General features: G+C 36.5%; 1 protein-coding gene across 4 annotated transcripts in view; it reads left to right on the top strand.

The window, feature by feature from the left end:
- Positions 1-252: 252 nt before the first annotated feature.
- Positions 253-23,789, top strand: part of LOC121408069 (mitogen-activated protein kinase kinase kinase 7-like) — a 44,365-nt gene continuing 20,828 nt past the window's right edge. Inside the window, exons 1-4 of one of the 4 annotated variants that reach the window (XM_041599396.1) lie at positions 253-419; positions 9,361-9,672; positions 21,703-21,994; positions 23,296-23,623. In XM_041599396.1, the coding sequence (XP_041455330.1) occupies positions 9,369-9,672; positions 21,703-21,994; positions 23,296-23,623 (924 nt within the window). In that variant the 5' untranslated portion in view covers positions 253-419; positions 9,361-9,368. Of the gene's footprint in view, positions 420-8,248; positions 9,074-9,360; positions 9,673-21,702; positions 21,995-23,295; positions 23,624-23,789 lie in introns of those variants that run through there. The other 3 variants (XM_041599393.1, XM_041599395.1, XM_041599397.1) reach the window with 3 other exon arrangements.

The raw sequence follows: 23,789 nt of genomic DNA, 5'->3' as shown, positions 1-23,789 counted from the left end.
AAAAAATGTAAATTCATTTTCAAAATTTCTAGGGGACAACTACCCCCCCCCTTTCCCCCTGTAGTGAACAGCCATGAGACGAATCAAAAATAGGGGGGCTGACCATGCAAAAAATCACAATCAGATAATCATTTTTACGTTTTTGTATACATGGTACAATAGCAGATCAATCAATCGGACATCAGCTGATCCATCGTGACGTCATGCGCAGAGTGTTAAAACATAGTAACTTGCGCAAGCTGGGATTTGCGGGGGATTCCCCCATCTTTCACGCCGCCATACTACATGCACTATCGCAGTCAGTGTATGATCTTGGACCTGGATCGACGGCGCCTAACTCTTCAGAAGTTTGAAGCCAAAGCAAGACCAATTAATTTGACCAAGATTTTGACACGAAGTCAAGCATACACAAGCCTAAGGTATTGTACGAGTTCTGTTTAGATTTATCGTTTATTGCCAGAATCGTGTTTATGATTATGGCAATTGGGGCCTGGCTGTGTCAGTGTGTGATGTGTCTGAGTGGGACTGTGGGGAACCACCTGCACCTGCGGTCGCGAAGGGGAATTTTAGGCTGAGGCTGAGCCTGGTTGTAAAAATAGCAGGAAAAGGAATTAGGGAATATTGGATGGCCTTAACTGAAGTGGGGTGCGTAGAAATAGTTCAGGTAGTTCAGCGAACAATCGTGACAATTCTAGACCTACAGGCTACACATCCCATGAAAATTGGTCATTCAATATTATTTAGAATCTAGATAGTATGGCAGTCATGGCAGTGTATCCTATTGCCGGACACCTTTATTTCAGTGCTTTAAAAATGACAAGTAGAGGAAATACAATGAAGAAAATTATACCTTGCTCTTCCAAATATTCTGAAAATTATGAATATGATGAAATGATTTCATATTTTCCAACCGTTTTCTTTGCACCGCACTTGCCGCATACCCCTCCGCGAAAAACAATTATTTTCGTGCGTGACAAATTACATCATAATTCCGGACGCGCGACGGACGGGTAAAAATATTCTTGATTATAATGATGTAAGAAAGAGTTGGTGTGATTTTTTTCATGATATATCATCTCATGAGTAAATTCTAAGTTTTTGTTTGCTTTCTTATATCGATTTTGAGCAGATCTTTGTAATAAATTGGTGTTTGCTAACTAATTTCATTTAAAAAAATTTTTTTTGATTGCGTGTTCGATATGGCACTTTCCAGTATTAATGCTCATTCATATCGTGACCCTCAGTCAAGTTCTATCGATGCGCAGATGATCGTTGATTGCTCTATCTACCTCGCGCATGGACGGCCGGGGTACATACGTTGAGAACTAGCCGTCGACGATCTGATCGATGGAGCGGACGAGATTGAAATTCGGCGAATCAGGCCCGAAATTAGGTCCGTATTGCCATCAGAAAATAGATCAAATGGGATCAATTGTTAATGCAAAACTATGTTATATGATATTTTAAGCATTTTCTGTCATTTTAGAGAAAAATAAGGTAAAAGTTGGATTTTTTCGCCTTGTTTTTGCAAACTTGTTCTTTGAATTGATCTGTGAAATCGAACTGCGGAAGTCTTACGGTACAAAATTGATTTCGTACACAGTAATATGCGCGTCCGGAAATATGGTAGTGTCCGGTAATACAATATGTGACTATACCACTTGTTCACTGCTACCACTAGTGTTGTCAGTCGGTCCGGGATCGGGATGACTTCCCGGCGGTCTGAGGCTCCGAGACGGTTCCGGGATCAATCAACTTAGACCGTATCCCGGCAGGAAAATAAAATCAATAATGGCCAAATTCATGTTGTAATATTTCCCTAATTAGTAATTGTACTTACGAAATACGAGAGAACAATTTAGTTTCAACTGGCTGTGTGCACATGCACCTCGAAATATTACGCAATTACATAGCTATCTGTACTCGTCGATCGCATGAGCATGCACGCAATCTAGCTTTGCACACGGCTCCGAGAGATCTACGCAGACAACAATCGTCTACTGTATAGTCTCATGTGCAGACCTCTTTCGCCTCAGTTCGTTTTTACTGAGTCATTCATTTACCCCATATTTCGAGTTGAATCTGCTACGATATGTATGGACTAGTGAATTTATCATGAAATAATTTACTAACAATTGACGATGATGATCTATGAGTATTTGCAAATTTAGTCATTTAAAAAAAGGTCGCCATTAATTTTGTGATGATTGCCGGATGATTGTATTTGTTGGGGTATTTTTTTGCGAAAGGGTTTGCAAATAACAACTAGACGAATGCGCATCATGTTTCAGCTGGTTGGAGCCGGGAGAGAGAGAGAGAGAGAAGGGGGGGGGGTTACGGGAAGTGCTTGGTCGTTCACGACTGGGGACCATATCTGTCATCTGTTGACTTGATGTTTACAATTGCAAACCAGTCGGTCAAATCATGGAGCTGTTAATAGCTCTATGGTCAAATCATTTCTCCTAGATATATTTCGACTTAAATTATAAAATTGTACCAAAACGCTGTTAGAATTGGCGATGTTTAAAGTGGCGTTGTTTAAACTTTGAAACAACATTGTTTTGAAAGTCATATCATACCCTATATGTTGTAAAAATATGTTGTTAAATGCATCAAACAAATTATCAATGATATTAACAGTTTTAAATGATATCGTTGGAAATTGCAAAAAATATTTAAAAACAAACTGTTTAAAGTTTTAAAAAAAAATCTATTGGTTTGATAGTTTAAAAATTAGTTGTATATTGACTGGCTTAAACAATGTTTCTTAATATTTAAATAGTTGTTCAAAATATTTTTTTTTTACTGTGAATAGTCTGAGTATCTATTCAAATAATGTTTTCTCGATCGAAAGTAATTCATGATTAAAGAAAAAATGAGTTTGTTGTTTTGATGCGAAGTGCCGGCCGCCGGGACTAATCTTGTGTAAATTTCCAAATAAGATTCTCTGATAAGATAGTATTCACTTTTCTCAGTAGTAGTGATATCAAGGAGATATCTCCTTGGTGATATCATACTGTTCAGAGTTACGAGAGAGGGAGAGAGAGTGAAACTGAAAGTTAATCCATATTCTGGGCTAGCTAGGGCCACAGGCGCACTGACAAGACATTACGCAATTTGCTTATAACTGTCAACCACGTGCGCACCGACCACAGATCAGTGGCACCGACACGTGTGTTATTGGACTGTCAGATCAGCAGCTGGATTGACTCAAACATAATTCGGGTCATGTCAGTGGTCATTAATGTTTACAGTTTGCGGTGGTGGCACGATTTGACTGTCTCATCATTATTTTCCCCACGTTTTGAGTGAATGTTTACAATTTGCGGTGGTGGCATGCACACTTTGACCATGGAGCTAACAGTTAATAGTTCTATGCTTTGACTGTCTGGTGCACCGCAAGTGCGCAGTGGTTTAAGGCTGGAAATGTAGGTATACACTTTTGCATTGCATTTGTGCGTGGAGATATGTTTCGGGATTCGGGACGAGCCGGGATCCCGATAAGGAAATTTTGAAGTTGCCGGGACGGTTTCGGACCGGGATTTTTTTTCTAGATAACAACACTAGCTACCACCGTGCCTGTAATGAATCTACAGGTAGGACTATGTATGCCAATGTTGTACAGGGCACACACTTTAAAAAATCATTAAAATATCACTTTTGTGACCAAAATTACTAATTTCCATACAGTTGCAATTTATTTTTCATTAGTAACTTGGGAATAATTTTTGTAATCACCAGAGCGCTCAAAAACTTGAATTATGGTCATATTTTTGTGTACGCCCTCTATTGGTGGAAAGTAATATGGCAAGAAAATTTTCATTTTTTGATCTCTATTTTTAATTAAGAAAAAAATGTTTTAAAGAATCAAATTTAAATAAGAGCCAAGTTGGATGAATAATAGGTGTGATGGAAACTGTCAGTGTAAAACAATCAAGCATTTGCCCCAAAGAAAAAGAGAAAATAAGCCAAACATTGCCACCCTTATTTTGCCACACATGGAGATATAACTGAGAACAAGGTTATATTATAACCTTGTTCATTGAATGAGTGGATAGTACCACTCTTAGAACCAATGAGGTCCAAACACTACCCCCACAAAGCTAAGCTGTAAGCATATCAGGCTCGACATTAGCGTTGGCCCGGGGCCACCAAAAATTCATCTCAGGCAACCATTATTGAAAAAATGTTAAGTTTTGGTGGCCCGAATCGGGCAACCAATAATTTTCAAAGTAGCGCAATTTTTCTCCCGATTTTGCATGCATTCATCAACTTTCTACAGTTCAACTTGCAAGCCAATCCGTCATGCGCTTTTTTTGTTAATCTACACACAAATACACACTCACACAAAGATTGCATAGTCAAGACAGTATGTAGGCCTACCGCTAGCATACAGTAACTATTCAGCCAGCCGTGCCAGCTGTCTGGCTGAGCTTTGCATGCATGAAACCACTGCAGCTAGCTGTGCGCTAGCATACTGTGATACAAAATGTTAGTGCTAAGAATTCTTCCCCAGAACTTTGAAAATCTATGTCAGAGCACTTGTTCACTGCTACCATTCTGCCTGTGGAGAAACTACAGGTAGGACTATGGCATGCCAATGCTGTATTGAGCACATACTTTAAAAAATCATTAAAATATCACTTTTGTGACACTAATTTCCATACAGTTGCAATTTATTTTTCATTAGTAACTTGGGAAAAATTATTGTATTCGCAGAGCGCTCAAAAACTTGAATTTTGGGCATATTTTTGTGTGCGCCCTATATTGGTGGAAAGTAATATGGCAAGAAAATTTTCATTTTTTGATCTCTATTTTTAATTGAGAAAAAAATGAAATAAAGAATCAAATTTACTTAAGAGCCAAGTTGTATGATGAAAAGGTGTAATGGAAACTGTCAATGTAAAAAAATCAAACATTTGTCCTAAAGAAAAAGAGAAATTAAGCCAAACATTGCCACCCTTATTTGGCCACACATGGACATATAACTGAGAACAAGGTTATATTATAACCTTGTTCATTGAATGAGTGCGCCGTCACTTTTTGCACCAATGAAATGCCCTTCTACAGTCCATATTACTGAAACCTGATTACCTGTAAGCATTAAAAGGTAGAATTATGACCTCTCTTTTGACTCAAAAAGACCGATTTTCAAATGCATTAATACACATAAAACATATTGGTGAGTACATCACAGTCCCACATGTGCATTTGTATGTATGTTGATATTTGATTTATTTCGAAGCTGTGTCTCTTCTAGCCAAAAATAGATAGACAGCTTCTTTCTTTCTTGTTTATAAATGACTTCTTAAACCACTCTTAAGGAAATAAATACTTTTGGAAGGCATTTCATTGATATGAAATGTGAATTATTTTTCCATCATTTTGTCAAATATAGGGAAGGAATTTTCTCACTGTTTTTTCCAGATAACTTTTGCCGTTTTCTTATTTTTTTCTTTAATTTTTTTTACAGTGATTAAACCATTTATACCCCTTCCCATTGAATATGCCTGATTAAAGAACATGTTTATACTGAATAATAATAATAATTTTCCCCATTTTTTATAATTTTGTCTGAACCAGTTCATTTCTCTTACATTTTCTTTTGTTTTTTTCTCAATTTTTTTCCTGTTTGATTTTTCTTTCTTCATTTTTTCTTTTGTTTTATTTCAATTATTCATTTTTACAATTTTTCTTTTCTTTTTTCAATACACTATTCTGAAAATTATTTTTGCTCATTTCCCCCTTTTACACATTGTTCTAATTCTGCAGCATATCTTTCTGTGATTTTCTCCTGCTATAATATGCTGGAAAAGAGTAAATGAACTGGATTTGGGGCCTGCATAATTTAGGTTTTACGATCAAAAAGGAAGAAAAGAAAAATCATTGTTTTGTAAATCTATATGAGTTTTCTATATATGCACTATTTATTTACTTTACCATTTGATATGAGTGTGTCTATATGGAGATTAAAAGTCCACATAACCTCTTTCAATTATTTCATATTTACAATGATAGAACAATTTATACACAAAATAAGCAAAGTAAAATAACAGCAAGCAGGATTTACATACAAGATGTACAAAGAATAGTGGTATGTGGTAGTGACTGCAGAATATTTCAGTTTGTTTTATTCATTTTTAATTAATGTTTTTCTTTATATTTTTCGGGCCACCAAACTTTTCTAATGGGCCACCCAAAAAAATTATTTGAAGGTTTTGGTGGCCCGAACGGGCCACCACCAAAAAAAGTTAATGTGGAGCCTTGATATATCATTATATGATAAATTGATAAAGCAAAAAAAAATTTTCTCAGCATTTTATGTAAATCCTGTCGATCTCAATCACGAGTATGGTGAGTGCGACTGAATATTCATTTTTAAAAAGAAATCTCTATAAAGATGTGCTAGCGTATAGTGCAAGCGCATATAAATCGACGCAATCTTGCTCCCTAGCCACACCTGGCAACGAATAAGCAATGCAATTTCATTGTGATGTAATAATAGCTTCATGCACACAAGCATTTATTAACCATTGATCTTGTGGGTGGGGCAAAATATTCAATGCAATTTTTGTACAATAAAAAACAATTAAAATATTGACATCAAGTATATAATACAATATAGAGTCAAATAATGTATACAAGAATGAGGATCAGCAGGGAGGTCCAATGGGGGAACTTAGATGTTGCTGATCCCTAAAAATAATAGCAAAATGAGACTTACATGACATTTGTATTAAAAAAAGTCAATAGTATACTCATTCACACACCCAATCTCTAAAGCTAGCAGAGATTTTCGTTTGAATACATTAAGAGAGGGACTAGATCTGATTTCTAAAGGTTGCAATTCCATATTTTGGGGCCATTGAAATAATTGACTCAATAAGCAGCGCTGTTATTCCGAGGGGGGGGGGCACTCAAATTATAATTTGATGGGGGTGTGCCTCAAGAAACCCTGAAATGGGGGTCTAAAGAACTGACCATAAGGGTAAAATACAGGATCTTTGGAACTATATACGGAACGGAATCGTGGTACTCTACGGTGCACGCTAGTGCTGTGCATGTATATGTAGGCGCTAGCGGTGCTCAGAGCTGCTAGCTGAGGGCGTTGTGAAGCAGTGAGTGCAGTTGCGTGAGGTGCTCATAGGGACAGTGATTTTCCGTTTCTAAAAATTGCCTTTTCCGTTTCAGAAAATCGCTAATTCCGTTTCAGCATGTCTGAAAACGGAATTTCCGTTTCCCCATAGACTTTGTGTACAAGAAAAATTGACAATTCCGTTTACATAGAAAACCAATACGCAACGAGTAGCGATGTCAAAATGCTAGCGCTGCTCAAAATTTGCATCTACCAATGTACTAACATCGCTTTAAAATCCATATTAATCTAAGAGATTCGAGCTCATAAAATATTTAGGAAAACATAATCAACATGAATATATTCTCACCTTTCATATTATAAGCATTATTTTATTGTTAAATGGGATTTTATCGCTGATTTGGGGACTTTTCGGACATCGTTTTGAGCAGTCGACGACTTCCGAATATCCGCCATTTTGGATTTGATGAATCACCGTGATTATTATATTATGACCGAACGTAGAGGGCAGCAACACACGGCCGGATTCTGCCTTCTATGCGGACGTAAGTGTAAACTAATTTGGATACGATCGAGTGATGGAGGCTCGAGTGTAGTTACGATGTGTTGATTGTCATGATTGTTGTTGCAAAGTGTGATCATGTTTTATCAGTTGATATTCGTATTTTGTTGAGGATTTGGGATTAATTTCTGTTGCTTTTTTGTGCATTTTGAGAAAAAAACATGTTTTCCGTGATTTTCCGTTTGAAAAGCCACTTTCCGTTTCAAACAGCCGATTCCGTGAATTCCGTCCGTTTTCCGCGATCGCGGAAAATCACTGTCCCTATGCTCACACTGGGCAATTTTGCACGGCTTGGGAACTGAGATATTTTGTAGCGGGGGTCTTGCAAGCGGGGCGAGGCAGCTTCTGAATTGAACTCTTGTCTTTTTGTGTATGTAGAGAACTGAAAATTAGGTCTGAAAAAGGGAATCACCTTTTCTAATGGAAAATTCATTGTTTTATTTTTTTGTTTTACACTTATGTTTTATCTTGATGCTGATTTATTATAATTTATATTTTATTGGGATACAAACTAGAATGGGATTTTTCAAATTTTTGTTGTCTATTAAAATATATTATATACAGTGTAAATAAAAGAATAAATGTGTTTTTAATTATTGGGTTATGATTGAATGTATTGAATATGTGAATTAGTGTATTACAAATCACATGGGCCTATCTCACAAGAGTACGCTGCTCAGAATGATGCATTGTGGTAATAAACCTGTCCAGATATGAGTATTTGAGGACTTGAGGTGGGGCTATTAAGGCTACTATTTCATATTGTCTTTAAAGGAAAAGTCCACCCCAACAAAAAGTTGGATTTGAATAAAAAGAGAAAAATCCATTAATCCAACAAGCATAACACTGAAAAATTCATCAAAATCAGATGTAAAGTATGAAAGGGGGCTTCCAAAGTAGTTCTCACCCATTTTGCCTATTAGAAAAATTCACCATTTTTGAGCCCCCATTAAGAGGAAGAGTAACTTCACACAGTTGCATACAGTGGGTCACGGCATTGAGGGGGCACCAGCAAAAATTTTGAGTCGCTTAGTGAGTACAGGGCAATTAATACAATTTAAAAGCAGCTTTTCTTTTCATTTTAAAACTTCCTGCAAATGATAAAGGAGACATTGCTCAAAATTCTCGCTATTAAAGCTTATTCTTACAGGAACCTGTCAGAAGTTACCCCACCCTCTTTTGTATATGACTTATGGTATTCCCATTAGGGCAAAATTTGATTATTTTTTATTTCTTTGTTTGAATCATGCAATATTTCAGTTTTCACAAAATTTTACAATAAGGATTAACTTGACTGAACCAGAAAATTTATAAACTTTGATAATTCTACAATTTCAGGGAGGAATAAAACTTTGTTTCACAGGACAAGGAGGAAACAATTGGAATATTTCAGATACTGAAATACAAAAGAAATCGTGAGTGGGTATGAAGCTTCATCAGTCTCCTCATTTTCATACAAACTAGGATGTGCATATAACTGTTTTGTGAAATTAAGCAAAATTAGAAAATAATATTCTTATTTTTCAATGTTTTCAAGTTTTTCAATTTTGTGCTTGTTTGATTTTACCTCTTGTAATTTTAGTTGCCATGGTAATTACCCTAATGGCGAAGTTACAACAGTTGTAACTCTTTATAAAATAAGCCCTTTGTCTGATTAATATTGTATTATGTAGAATTATTTGTATTGTATATAATTCCTCAGGGTCAGGTATGATGGATAGCTCTTGTCAACTTGATGATGACTGCCTTGCCAGGCTTGCAAATAACATTGGAGAAGAAGAAGCTGAGACACTTGGACGTAAACTCGGTTTCAAACAACCTGAAATCAATCGTTATATTGCCACCAACCTGCGGAGTAATCAAGTAACTTGTGCAGGAACGAGGCAGATGCTGTTTGATTGGCGCCAAAAGGTATCACAGTCAGACCAAGCTGATTTATTGAGGAAGTGCCTCTTGGCTGCCCAACTTGTTGCATTAGCTGAAGAGTTCCTTGGAGAGAACACTCTTCTAAAAGGTTAATGATTTTTATTTTTGTATGTAGATGGGTATTGGAATTGTGCATGTGTGCAACACCTATCAAAATATACTAACAAAATGTTATGTTGAATTTATTAGGGAAGAGCATGTATGCAAATTTTGTCAAATTTGATATGAAAGAAGGGTTATATTCAAGACTGTTTGCAGGGACTCATGAAGAGGGTAGGCTTATGTATCTTACTAATTAAATAATGCAAACTAATGCAGATTGCAAGCTGAAATGTTTTGACATTCCTAATTGCCAAAGGGTAGTTGTAAGCATCAACATTAAAAGGAGATGGGAAACCAGTTACAGTACAACTTTAGGGCAAACCCCATACTTACAGTGCACGGCCATCATAAGGCTGGGTTCACATAGAAGTATACGGTATTCTCTATTCGCTATACGGGCATGGCGGGTCACATAAAGGTAGCACGCATGTCCTACTTCAATACTGTAGTTATGTTTCCAAATTTATATTTTAAGATTTCAAACCTGTATCAGCCTAATTGATTTTATTAATCATTCCTATTTTTGCTTTGATGACTTCATATTTAGGGGGGGGGGGAGCTTGATTCTACTCCCCCATCCCAGCTCTGTGAAATCATAGCAAAAGTGAAATAATAAATAAATCATTTTATAAACAATATTTTCTTGAATGAAATCTATTTCCACATTATTATTGACTTATTATAAGAATAATTAAGTAATTAATTGAACATGACTCAGAGATACACAACAACATAGCTCAAGTAGCCTTCGCTGCAGACCTTTTTGACCTTGTATCTTCAGTCATTTCAAGGTCAAAAAAGACAGAACGAAAAATGCAGAGCACACATAAATCATACAGCATGTGCATGAGATAAACTCTGAAGTGCTGGATAACTTAAATATGACGGCATGTGCTAAGAAATTCCAATAAAATTAGTACCAAGAAATCATTTCATTTGAACTTACCTCATTTAACCAACGCACACAGTAAATATTGAAGGGAAATTCAGAACACCACCTGCCATGTCTGTATACGCTGCACGAAAATCGAACAAGTACGATTCCCACTATACTATACTATAGGCAGCTATACGTCATTTTCGTATAGTGCCCTCTCATGTGACCCGGTATTAGGAAATCCTATTGTTCGATTCAAGCTATTCGCGTGCCCTCGAAAATGTGCACTGTATACCTGAATAGTATACTTCTATGTGAACCCAGCCTAAGGGGAGATATGATGACATCATCCCTCGCAGAGGGCGATATTTCATTAAACACATCAGACATAATAACTCACTGGCATGTTTTATAATATAAGGAAAAGTTGCGTATGACAGTAAATAGTTTAATGCGAGCGCTAAGCGTGAGCTAATTTTTGCCTCGCCTGCATAGCAGAACAAGACCATAGACAACGCTTTTCCAACGGCGGCGTCAACATTGAAATCTTAACCAAGGTTAAGTTTTTGAAATGTCATCATAACTTAAAAAGTAAATGGACCCAGTTCATGAAACTTGGACATAAGGGTAATCAAGTATTACTGAAGTTCCTGCCTTAGTTTCAGGTCACATGACCAAGGTGAAAGGTCATTTAGGGTCAATGAACTTAGACCATGTTGAGGGAATCAATATAGAAATCTTAACCAAGGTTAATTTTTTGAAATATTGTCTTAATAAATGGACCCAGTTCATGAAACTTGAACATAAGGGTCATCAAGTATTACTGAAGTTCCTGCCTTAGTTTCAGGTCACATGACCAAGGTCAAAGGTCATTTAGGGTCAATGAACTTTGGTCATGTATGGGGTATTTATGGAATTGTCATCATTCATAACTTACAAATTTTATGGATATTGTTCATGAAACTTGGACATAAGAGCAATCAAGTATCCCTTAACATCCTTTGCAAGATTCACGTCACATGACCAAGGTCAAAAGTCATGTAGGGTCAACAAACTTTGGTAATGTTGGGGAATATGTAGAATTGTCATCAATACTTTGATAGGTAATGGATCTACATGTAGTTCATGAAACTTGGACATGAGCGCAACCATGTATCCCTGAATATCCTGTGCATGTTTCAGGTCACATGACCAAGATCAAAGGTCATTTTAGCTCAATGATTTTTGGCCTTGTTGGGGGTATTTATTGAATTGGCATCATAACTTTTAAAGTATATGGATCTAGTTCATACTTGTACTTGGACATATAGTCAGGCAGCATATGTCATGATTTACCGGCTACTTCGACAAATTGGCTAAGTCTGATTTTTCACTTTTATGTGATTGATGACATCACAAGGATCAACTTTCAACTTAGTGACAAATTGGTCATCTTGACCATGTAAGGGGTCAAAATGGGGTCAATAGGGGTCAAATTTTGGAATTGCCCCGATTGTGTCGAGTTATACATCGAATTGTTTGTCTGGTTATACTGAACAAAAAAGTGTACATAAACATATACTCTTGACCTCCCGTAAAAGAGTTATGACCGGAAATAGCAAAAGGTCAACGAACTTTCGTTACATTATATATATGAAAAATTACACTTAAGGTGTTAAGAAAGCTATTTTCCGGGGGTTCTATCTTTTCTTTTTCATGTTTGTACTTCTTTTTATTTTCGATTTTAATAAGTTCACCTTCAGAGGTCCTTATCCAGAAGATATTAGGGTCAAGACAAGGTCAGGGAAAGGTCAAAAGGTCAACATGTAGCTAAAATACACTAAAAGCGACTAGAATCGTAGAAGTCTCATTTTTTATGGGTTCTTTATTTTGAAAAGTCTGTATCTATAACATTAAATAAATTAAGATGTTTATTTAGGAACAAAGTAGATTAACAGAGATAGACGTCGAATGCGTTTAGTGTGGTATCATGGTATTGCAGGAATACCTTGTAACAACTTGACAAACCCTTATGCCCTTAAATCTTATCATCTTCATGATGTAATAAGTGCAACCAGCTCTTTCCGAGTTTCTTTTTTAAGGAAATCAATTTAAGTTCAATTCATTTTCCATTTAGTCTTTGATATGTAAAGAAACATTTCCTTCATTGCTTTGTCAGAATATTTCAATCAACAGAAATTATTGTATTGTAGTAGGGTATAAGGTAATCCTATGTTAACAGAATAAACATCGATTGACCAGTGCCCCAGCTCTAACATTTCATTTGGATTAACTTAAGAATAATATTATGTGGTTTGGATGTAGGATGATATTATAAGTTGGGCTCCAATTGCTCTTTAATTAATTCAAAATGTGTGACGGTTATATTATTTCTGACAAAGAGGCAACATCATGCAGGCATGCGTATTGTAGAAGTGTATGTCAATTATGCTGATGTGATATATTCTGACCATTACTCGATCTCTGGAGCCAAGAAGGACTACACAATTCTGGTGTTGTGCTGTTCTGAGCTAATCATCGGGGCCGCTTTTGCATATTGTAAAGAGAAATTTATAGATTTCGTGCATACTTTTGGTCAATTATTATGTATCTTTCAGTAAAAAAATATGCAAGTCACAATTTCTGGGGGTTGCTGCCACCTCCGCCCGCTGCGGCATGGGCGTGGTTTACTTCAATGAAATTTGATGTGTAGGCCCGGTTTGAAAGTCCATTTTTGATGCACGTGTACACGGCGTGTTTTTCGGTCGTGTACACGTTGTAAACACTGAGTGAGAGTGAGTTACGGTATTTTTTCAGTGTTTCCTACATGTAGCCTAAGTCACGGTTTTAAAGCTTTGCCTGAGAAGTTAGAAGTATCAATCCACAATAATTGGTGCAATTAAAAAGTTTACTCAGCTTAGCAGGGCATTAAATTAATAAAGAATGCAAAAGTAAATCAGTGCAGGGCCCTAGTTAGCGCCGACGTTCATTGGATGCGCATTTTGCATACTGTACCGTACATGCATGCACAGATCGCTGCAGAATTAAGTGTAACTGAAGTTATCGATTGATTTTCATTATTTTATTGCCAATTTGAGGAGCGTGTATTTGTAGGCTTGTAGCACATGTGTATGAGCGTATAACATTTAACTGGAGACTCTCGAAAGCGTTCTTCAATCACTTATGGAGCCAATTTGAGAATCGCCAATTGCGACAGCGATCATTGCTCCAGTTACGTGTTATACGCTCATAAACATGTGCTACAAGCCTACAAACACACGCTCCTCAAATTGGCAATAAAATAATGAAAATCAATCGATAACTTCAGTTACACTCAATTCTGCAGCGATCTGTGGATGCATGTACGATACAGTATGCAAAATGCGCATCCAACGAACGTCGGCGCTAACTAGGACCCTGCACTGACCGGAGCATACCCATTTCGTGTGGTACAAAAACTTGAGTCTCCAGAATAAATGTGGATTAAATCGGCGATTTTGGAAGTAAACTCACTCTAGATTAATTGAAATATATTGACATATTAGTGATTAAAACATGTGCAGTGTCTGAGAACTAAGAATTAATGTGAGGCTGTGAGCTTGTTCACTGACTTTACAGTCCCACGCAAGCTTTATGCAGATGCTACCGTGTACACGGTGATGGAATTTAGTACACGTGCACTGACTTGACCGTGCGTGTACACGTGTACCCGAAACGGGCCTAATTATTCTTTCTGGCAACATCCAGGTAGTTCACAAAGTAGGAGAAAAAAAGACAAAAAACAATCAGCATCTTTGCATATCTCTATTATGAGAACAGGTATTAAGTTTAGATTCACGTTGTATGCTCTGGAAAAAAAACTTGATAAACGCTTGATAAAATAGTAGGCCTAAAAGCCGTGTTAATGACAGCACAATCAGAAATATTGTGCAGTCTTTTTTGGCTCCAGAAATGGTCAGAATATCACATTAGCAAAATGGACACTAACGACTACAATGAGCATGCCTGAAAAATGTTGCCTCTTTGTTAGAAATAATATAACCGTCACTCGTTCCAATTAATCAAGGAACAATTGGAGCCGAACTTATCGTATCATCCTCCATCCTAACCTCATTATCTTATTCGTTAGTTAAGTCAAATAAGATGTTAGGCATCTTTCTTTGGAGTTGGGAGCACTGATCAATCGATGCGTTAATTAGCATAGTATTACACATATACCCCAGTACATTACAATATTTTCTGTCGATTAAAATATTCTGTACAAAGCAAATGGATGAAATGTTTCTTTACATATCAAAGACCGGTAAATTCGAAATGAAAAGAAGTTGAATTGAGTTCCTAAATCAAGCAACTCGAAAAGAGCTGGTTGCACTTATAACGTCATGAAGATGATACGATTTTTATAGGTTTTGTCAAGTCGTTTCAAGGTATTCCTGCAATAAACCATGATACCACACTCAAACTATTCGACGTCTATCAATGTTTATCTATTTTGTTCCTAAATGAGCACATTTTACCCCCTTTTTATCTAATGGATAATGTTTAGAGACTTTTCAAAATGAAGAACCTACTTCTAAATTCAAACCGCTTTTATAGTGTATTTTGGCTACCAATGAAAGTTTGTTGACCGTTTGACCTTTCCCTGACCTTGTCTTGACCCTTAACCGCTCACGATGGCGGTCTCCTGCATTCATTTAAACTGTTATTTTTTTTTTCGATTGAATATTGCTTCTAGTCGATATTTATTTTTCATTGCTTTATTATGACTATTGCTTTATTACGTTGTGAAACTGAATTGTACCACCTTATTGTTATGTTGCATATATTATCTTGAATGCAGAAATAAATCAAATCAAATCAAAATATCTTCTGGATAACGACTTCTGAAGATGAACTTATTAAAATAAGAAATAAAAAAGTACACACATGCAAAACAGAAAAAACGAAAATATTAGCTTTTTATCACCTTCAGTGTAATTTGCCATATAATATACAATGTAACGAAAGTTCGTTGACCTCTTGACATTTCCGGGCATAACTTTTTAATGGGAGGTCAAGAGTATATGGTTGTGTACACTTTATTGTTCAGTATAGCCAGACAAACAATTTGATATATGACTCAACACAATCGGGGCAATTCCAAAAATTGACCCCTATTGACCCAATTTTGACCCCTCACATGGTCAAGATGACCATTAGAAATTTGTCACCAAGTTGGAAGTTGTTCCTTATGATGTCACCAATCACATAAAAGTGAAAAATCAGACTTAGCCAATTTTTCGAAGTAGATGACATATGCTGCCTGACTAATAAGAGTTATCAAGTATGGATGATTGTTTTGCACACATCTTAGGTCACATAATCATGGTCAAAAGTCATTTTGGGTCAGTTGACATAGAGTAATATCATATTCATGTTTTCTTTTGTGAATAATTATTCAATAGCTGTGTTGTGTATACCAAGAAGTCTGAATTAAGACTAGTGCCAGGATACCCGAATTAAGGTGCACAAGAAAATCGTGTAGTAAAATGGATGCCGATTAAAGCAACGTTTGTGTTGGAATTTGCAGAGTGAATACTTGCTTTATTTAGACCTCTACCGGAGTTATGGACTGGTATTGAACAAGCTGTTTTCAAAGTCAGCACTGCTACTACATCGAATCGCGTAATGCAGGCGAGACTGTCAGAGGCAGTCTACTTGTTTTGTTATATATTGATGTGAATACAGAATATTTTTTTCTATTGAATATTAGGCCTATATCAAAAAATTAAAGAGGATTCCTTTTTCACTAAATAAATAATGCGAGTTTAAAGCTCAAACTGAAATTGTGTTGAGATTTAAACAAAAACCTTGGAATATTATATGCACTTTGCTAAGCTGAAGCTTTGTTTAGCTCCTGAAAAAAACTGGTGGGGGAGGGGGCTCTCTGCCCCTATTTTTCCTGGGTAGGGTAATTACCCTATGTCTACCAGACTATACCACAAGGAAAAAAAAAACATGAACCAATCCTTGCTAGAATGTCAAATACCATGACAACAGTGGATTACTGTTTTTTTTTCCAATGAAAGGTGATTATCCAGCAAGACTTTCTATCTTAGCAACATTTTTTAAGTGGGGTCCTGATCATTGATCACAATTCAAGTAATAGCACTCTGTGAATTAGCAATTGTATGTCCATCCAAACATTACCATGCTTACAAATATGGTCAGAAGTTGTGTTTGATTGTAGTTTGTGATAATAGCCAGCATTCAGATGTAGCGATTGGAACAATTGGTGATGGCGCTATCATTCACGAGAAGCTACTGTAGAAGCGGTTATTTTCGCGGATTTCACGAATTGCCGATCGGCCGCGAATTTAACAACACGCGAAAATATTGACACATTTCTTAGTCAGTGCCAATGTCCCCAACAGCAAAGCTTTACTGTAGAAAACATCCTGTTTAGTGAGAAAATGTGTGTGTGTGTATTTGAGTTTTGTCAGACGTGTATCAGTCAGAAATGATTATTTACGTCTGGGACCGACCTTTAACGTCACCATCCGAAAGACGTGACCAGGGCTCGAACCTCGAACCTCTGCATCAATTTGTAACTTCCCCACAGCTTGGATTACAGGCGCACGCCACAACGCCCAGTGAGTTATGCACTTGTATATGTACAAAAAAATAAGGCTTAGAAAGTAGTTAGTGATTCAAAAAGTTAGCTAGAATTTCACTTTTTTTAATTTCTCAAACAAAATCAGAGCCTAAACTATTTTCTAATATTATTTTATCAATATTTATACACTCTCTGTAATATCAAAATGTATTTTTCATGAAATAATTTGATTTTATTTTCATCTGATTGACTCTATACACACGTATTGGCAGCTATTTGCATACTCATTAATATTCATAAGTCACATGACCAGAGCTTTTAAGGTGAAGATTCTGTTCACAAAATTCCACATTTTTGCACTTTTACCAACTTTTTGAAAAATGAATCGAACAAATCACAAATTCCAAAGATTGCTTAACCCTGTAGATTACAGATCAAATTGTGGCATGATGAATTTTCAGATCTAAAGGTAAAAAGAGTGAAATGCAAGCCACCTTTTTACACAGTTTGTAACTGTTTTTACAGGGACATATTTATGTACAAAAGACACATCAGCATAGACTTAGAAGAGTATAAATTTGCATGTAATTTGCACTAGTTTTGCGTCTTAGAAATGCTGTGGAAATATTATGTACATGTACATCTTCCAATGAAAATGTCGGGACCCCGCGATTCGCGAAAAAATTCTGTACGCGAAAATAACAGCTTGTACAGTATATAATGTCTATCTATTAAAGATACATGTCACAGGGGCCGCGGGGGGGGGGGGGGCTTCAGCCCCCACATTTTCCAAAACCCATGTGCAAAAACGTAAATATTACCATATAACTGTAATTTTTTGCATTGTCAGCCCCCCTTTGAAAACCGTTCCGCAGCCCCTGCCGTGATACACGTACTAACATAAAAAATGCACACATGTTTATTCATTGTTTTTATTATTATTATGGGCAATTAAAGAATTGAATAAATTGAAAGAATTGAATTATGCTTCGTAGTACCTGGGATGGTAATCATTTCAACAATGAGAAGTATTTTACTCAGTAAAAAGTAAAATACTCAACAAGTAGTGTTATTCAATTTTCTAGGGGGGGCGGTAGGTGTTTCACTTAAATCAAAGCCAGCCCTCAACCATACTTAAATCTGGCTTATCTGCAGTTTACTTTATAATTTGTTTAATCATACATGCTGTGCACAGATAAATACGTAAATTCTGCATTATTTGCCTCGGATTTTAATAATGATGTCACAAGGTTTATGATTAAGTATATATTGCTTAAATTTGGCTTGAAGGAATAAAATACTTACATGTAGAAGTGATCTGAAAGTAATAGTATTTGCCTAGCCAAATAATAGAATTACTGTAGTCTGTGCTCTGACTGATTGGAATACCGGACCTGGGGAGCTTTTCATCAACATTTCTATCTGGCAAGTTGTCAGATCTGGGGCCTGTTGCAGAAAGAGTTGCGTTTAAACGCAAGTCAAAAAATCAAACGCAAGTCCCAAATACGCGCTGTTGATTGGTCGATAATCAAGTTGCGCTTGATTTTTAGAGTTGCGATCGATTGCAACTCTTTCTGCAACGGGCCCCTGACATCTTTCCTTGATTTCAATTCGCTGAAAAGCACTGTTATTATGGCAACTGTTGGATAAAACAGGACTTTTCAGACGTTTTATCCGACATGAAACAGTCCCCTGGGGAGCGTTTCATCAACATTTTCGTCCGACAAGTTGTCAGATCTGACAACTTTCCTTGATGTTGATTGGCTAAGAAGCAGTGGTAAAATGGTAACTGTCGGATGAAATGGGACTTGTCGGAAAAAACGTCTGACAACTCCTTTCACAAAGCGCTTCCCAGGTCAGTGAAATTTAAAGGAGTCTTTTCCTGGTTGCCAGGATATCCAAAGGGACGGATATGATATAGAATACTGTCTATCAAAAGAACTGGGAAGTTTATATAGTATGACTGCACAAGTATTGCTCAATGATATTCATCATGTACAGTGACAGAGCTAAATTCTATTCGAACATAACACTGCAAATATATATATATAGCCCATTTGATCGAAGTTTTCTTGTCAGAAGTATGATCTGATTTGTCCTGATAGAGTTATTCTCCCCGCATATTTTGTACCATTTTCATACGGATCCTGGCATGCATGAAGTACTTCCAGACTACATGTAATCTCCAAAAGGACGTAAAATCTCAGTTTGCCAAGTTGCTGGTTGAAGAATGAAAACAAATTGTGTGCAGGCAGAAAGAAACCTAATCATCCTTCCACACACACATCCACACCCGCTCCTGCATACACACCCCCAAAAAAACCACTTCTCCCACACACACTTGTGAAGGGCTCAACATAAATAAAGTTCTGCTTCAAAATCAGGCATGTTAGTTTGGAGTTAAACAATGGGATAATTGGCCATTGTTGATCAAGGAAAGATGAGATGAGGGGAAATCACTGCTTTGTCTATGAAGTTGAAGCGTGTGTGTGTGTGTGTAGGGGGAGGGATGGGTAGATATGTGTCTGTGAGAGAGAAAGGGTTAATGTATGAAATGTAGTGTGTGTGGGTGGGTGTACATTGTATGTTTGTGTGTGTGTGTTAAGGGGTTGGAATGATGGCGGATGTCTTTCTGCATGCAATCAATTGCTTTTCCACACTTTATTTTATTCTTTACCTAGCAACTTGGTGCTACTGAAATTTTATGACCATTAAGAGATTGATGACAGTCATGCATGCAAAGATCATTTTATGAAAGTGGTACCAAATTATGCAGGAGGATAACTCTATCAGGACATATCAATACATTAATAATTAAATGTTCATGCTTCAGGCAAGACAACTTCAAGATCATATGGGATATTTTTTCTGATTCACTCATTAGTGTTGCAAGGAAAAGTCACACTCCATTGTCCAAACCCTTTGGCATGAACATGTAGGCCTACTTAAGAAGCTGTGCAATATCTTGCAATGTTTCTGTGACGTTTTAGTCAATATAACATGCAACTTTTAGTACGGGTAGCTGCTTGCCCTCATCAGATGGTGCTAATAGTGCCATATCTCATGTCAAGGGGCGGAGTTTCATACAAGATATACGAGCCTACACCAAACAGAACATACAACTGTAATAGAGGGTGGTAAATTCAAACGAAAAAATCTGTAACTTGAGCTTGCACAGGTTAAAATTGGGAACCACATCATACTCTTACATTCCCACAGATAGGATATAATAACCAAAGCTTTATTTGTTGATTAATTTATGTATTCACAGGTTATGATGTGCTTGTAATGTTAGTCACAGGTTTATTGAATAATTATGTTGTTAAACATGAAAGTTACACGTGCACACACATGTCTCCAGCACATGTATAAAATAAATCTCTACCGTAGTTGGTTGGCAGTGAGTGGATGCATTATTGCCCTTGATAATCTGTACATTGATGTTTCAAAATATGGCAATTTTCTAATGTGTGCAAGGTGGAATTAATCTAGTTTTCCTGACTATAGGCGCTGCTTTACCGACGGTGGCGTCAACATCAAATCTAAACCTGAGGTTAAGTTTTTGAAATGACATCATAACTTAGAAAGTATATGGAGAGTTTCATGTCACATGACCAAGGTCAAAGGTCATTTAGGGTCAATGAACTTAGACCATGTTGGAGGAATCAACATCAAAATCTTAACCTGAGGCTAAGTTTTTGAAATGTCATCATAACTTAGAAAATATATGGACCTAGTTCATGAAACTTGGACATAAGGTTAATCAAGTATCACTGAACATCCTGCATGAGTTTCACGTCACATGACCAAGGTCAAAGGTCATTTAGGGTCAATGAACTTTGGCCGAATTGGGGGTATCTGTTGAATTCCCATCATAACTTTGAAAGTTTATGGATCTGATTCATGAAACTTGGACATAATAGTAATCAAGCATCACTGAACATTTTTTGCAAGTTTCAGGTCTCATGATTAAGGTCAAAGGTCATTTAGGGTCAATGAACTTTGGCCGAATTGGGGTATCTGTTGAATTACCATCATAACTTTGAAAGTTTATTGGTCTAGTTCGTTAAACTTCGACATTAGAGTAATCAAGTATTACTGAACATCCTGTGCGCATTTCAGGTCACATGACCAAGGTCAAAGGTCAATGAACTTTGGCCAAATTGGGTGTATCTGTTGAATTACCATCATAACTTTGAAAGTTTATGGATCTGATTCATGAAACTTGGACATAAGAGTAATCAAGTATCACTGAACATCCTGTGCGAGGTTCAGGTCACATGATCAAGGTCAAAGGTCATGTAAGGTCAATGAACTTTGGCCATGTTGGGGTTTTTTGTTGAATAACCATCATATCTCTGTAAGTTTATTGGTCTAGTTCATAAAAAGTGGACATAAGAGTAACCATGTACCACTGAACATCTTGTGCGAGTTAGAGTAGTTTTCAAAGTCAGCACTGCTGCTATATTGAACCGCGTGATGCAGGTGAGACGGCCAGAGGCATTCCACTTGTTTTTCCTCATTATTCCTTATTTAGTTTAAGAAATGTCACTTTATTTATTTAGAAATGCCCTCAGACGATGTTCAGAGACATTCCAATGAAGCGCTTGCAGCTGGGGATGACCAGATTGATGGAGGATTATCTTTACTGCCTCAACCTGAAGTAAAGCTGGATAGTATCAAGATGGAGGACCTGAAACTAAAACATCCTGATAGGACAGAATGTGATTTCCATGACAAGAAAGCAAGGGAACATGACAATTTTCATCTAGGTGGAGGCTCTTTTGGGAATGTTTTCAAGGCTGTACATAATGTTCATGGTGAAGTGGCTGTTAAACTTGCAAAACCTGGTAAAGAGTAAGTTATAAGATTCAATCAATTGGAGTATTTTCAATGTTCACTTACAGATTTGTATATTCCTAAAAATGTCATGTTAAGTGTGTTGACTTGGATATATTTGTCTTTGAGGTCTGTACAGTATAATCTGCAGATATTTTTTCTTCAAATAGTATCTTTGACAGGGATTCATAACTAAAAACTAATAATCGTTTCTACATCCCTGAGTTTGCTACATTTAATAAGTGTTCCCCACTCAATCAATATCTTAAATAATCTCTTTTCCTGCTTGAGGCTGTTGTTATACCTTTGACATTTTATATCATTATTATTTGTTCAATACTAAAAAAAATTAAATCAATTTCCACACCAGTGACTGATCCAGGCAGGATGCAAGGGACCATGCCCCTGCTCTTATTTATATTTTGAGAAGAGCCCCACCAAATGCACATACAGTGGAGGCAGAACTTATTACAGCACCTAGCATATATTTAAATTATTTTAGCTTTCATTCCGTTGGCCATTGAGATGACTATGAAATTGTCGAAATGTCTACAAAAGGCATCACTTTGCTTTAAAAGGGTTCTCCGAGCTGTAAATAATAACTGTATAATTGCATAAATAAAGTAAAAATTAATTGAGCAAATGCTGAAAAATTCATCAAAATCTGATAAGAAATTAGTGAAGTTATTGAATTGTAAAGTTTAGAAAAATGATATTCTGTGAAATTCACATCACTACAGGTGGTATGATGTCACATTCCCACTTTTCTTTTTCTTGTGTTATTACATCATGTGTGTGATGTGTCTACCTTATAACGATTAGTTGCAGCAGTGAACATAATATATTAAATTAGTTGCCAACCAATACTACTTGAAGGACAAAATTTGAATAAACATAATATATTGTTATAAAATACATCTATAAAAATGTAGATATGACATCAGTTTTCTAGTGGAATATTCATGAAGACATGCATACATTAGAACTGTTTCACCAAAATAATGCAAACCATTATTCATGTCTTCGTTATTCCTTATCAGATTTTTATGAAATTTTAGTGTTTTGTTTTCATCAGGAATAGTGATCACTAGGTCTCTGCTGAACTTTGTTCAGGCAATATCTTTAGTTTTCTTGTACACATCATTGATTTTACCCTTTGTTTAGAATATATTACCGAATAGACTTCCTCCAAAATACTACCTTTTCCTTCGTTGCTTGATGATTTTTATTTTGTTCATCGTCCTCATTCAAGTATTTAGTTCTTCAGAGGCAAAGTCAGATATCAGAGCTAAATTATTCAGTGTAATTTATCTTCTCAGAGATCATGTAAAGATGTACCAGAAAGAGGCAGGAAAGCATGCCACTGCCCTTACTTGCAGAATGATCGTCACAATCAAAGGCATTGTGCAGTGCGAGGATGATGCCTGTCAATGTGGCGTCATGGGGTTTGTTTTAGAGTATATGGAAAAAGGATCTCTTTGGACCTTCAGGATTAATGAATGGAAAGATGATCCTCAACTTTGGCCACTAACCAATAGGATGGTCTATCAGATCTCCAGTGGAATGCATTTCCTTCACTCCAAGAACATAATTCACCGTGACCTCAAGCTGGAAAATGTTCTCGTTGATAAAGATCTCAATGTAAAGGTAATGATTTTAATATTCATAATATTGTTTTTTGTCTTGCCCACCAGAGGTGAAGGCGAGACTTAGGGATCCAAATGTCGTCCGTTGTTCGTCCGTCGTCCGTCAGTCACAAATCTAATGACACATAACTCCACAACCGTAAGTCGCTTTTCAACCAAACTTGGAT

This window comes from Lytechinus variegatus, chromosome 2 (assembly GCF_018143015.1).
Source record: "Lytechinus variegatus isolate NC3 chromosome 2, Lvar_3.0, whole genome shotgun sequence".
In the NCBI taxonomy this organism is placed as follows: Eukaryota; Metazoa; Echinodermata; class Echinoidea; order Temnopleuroida; family Toxopneustidae; genus Lytechinus; species Lytechinus variegatus.
This window is presented reverse-complemented; position numbering and strand designations above follow the sequence as displayed.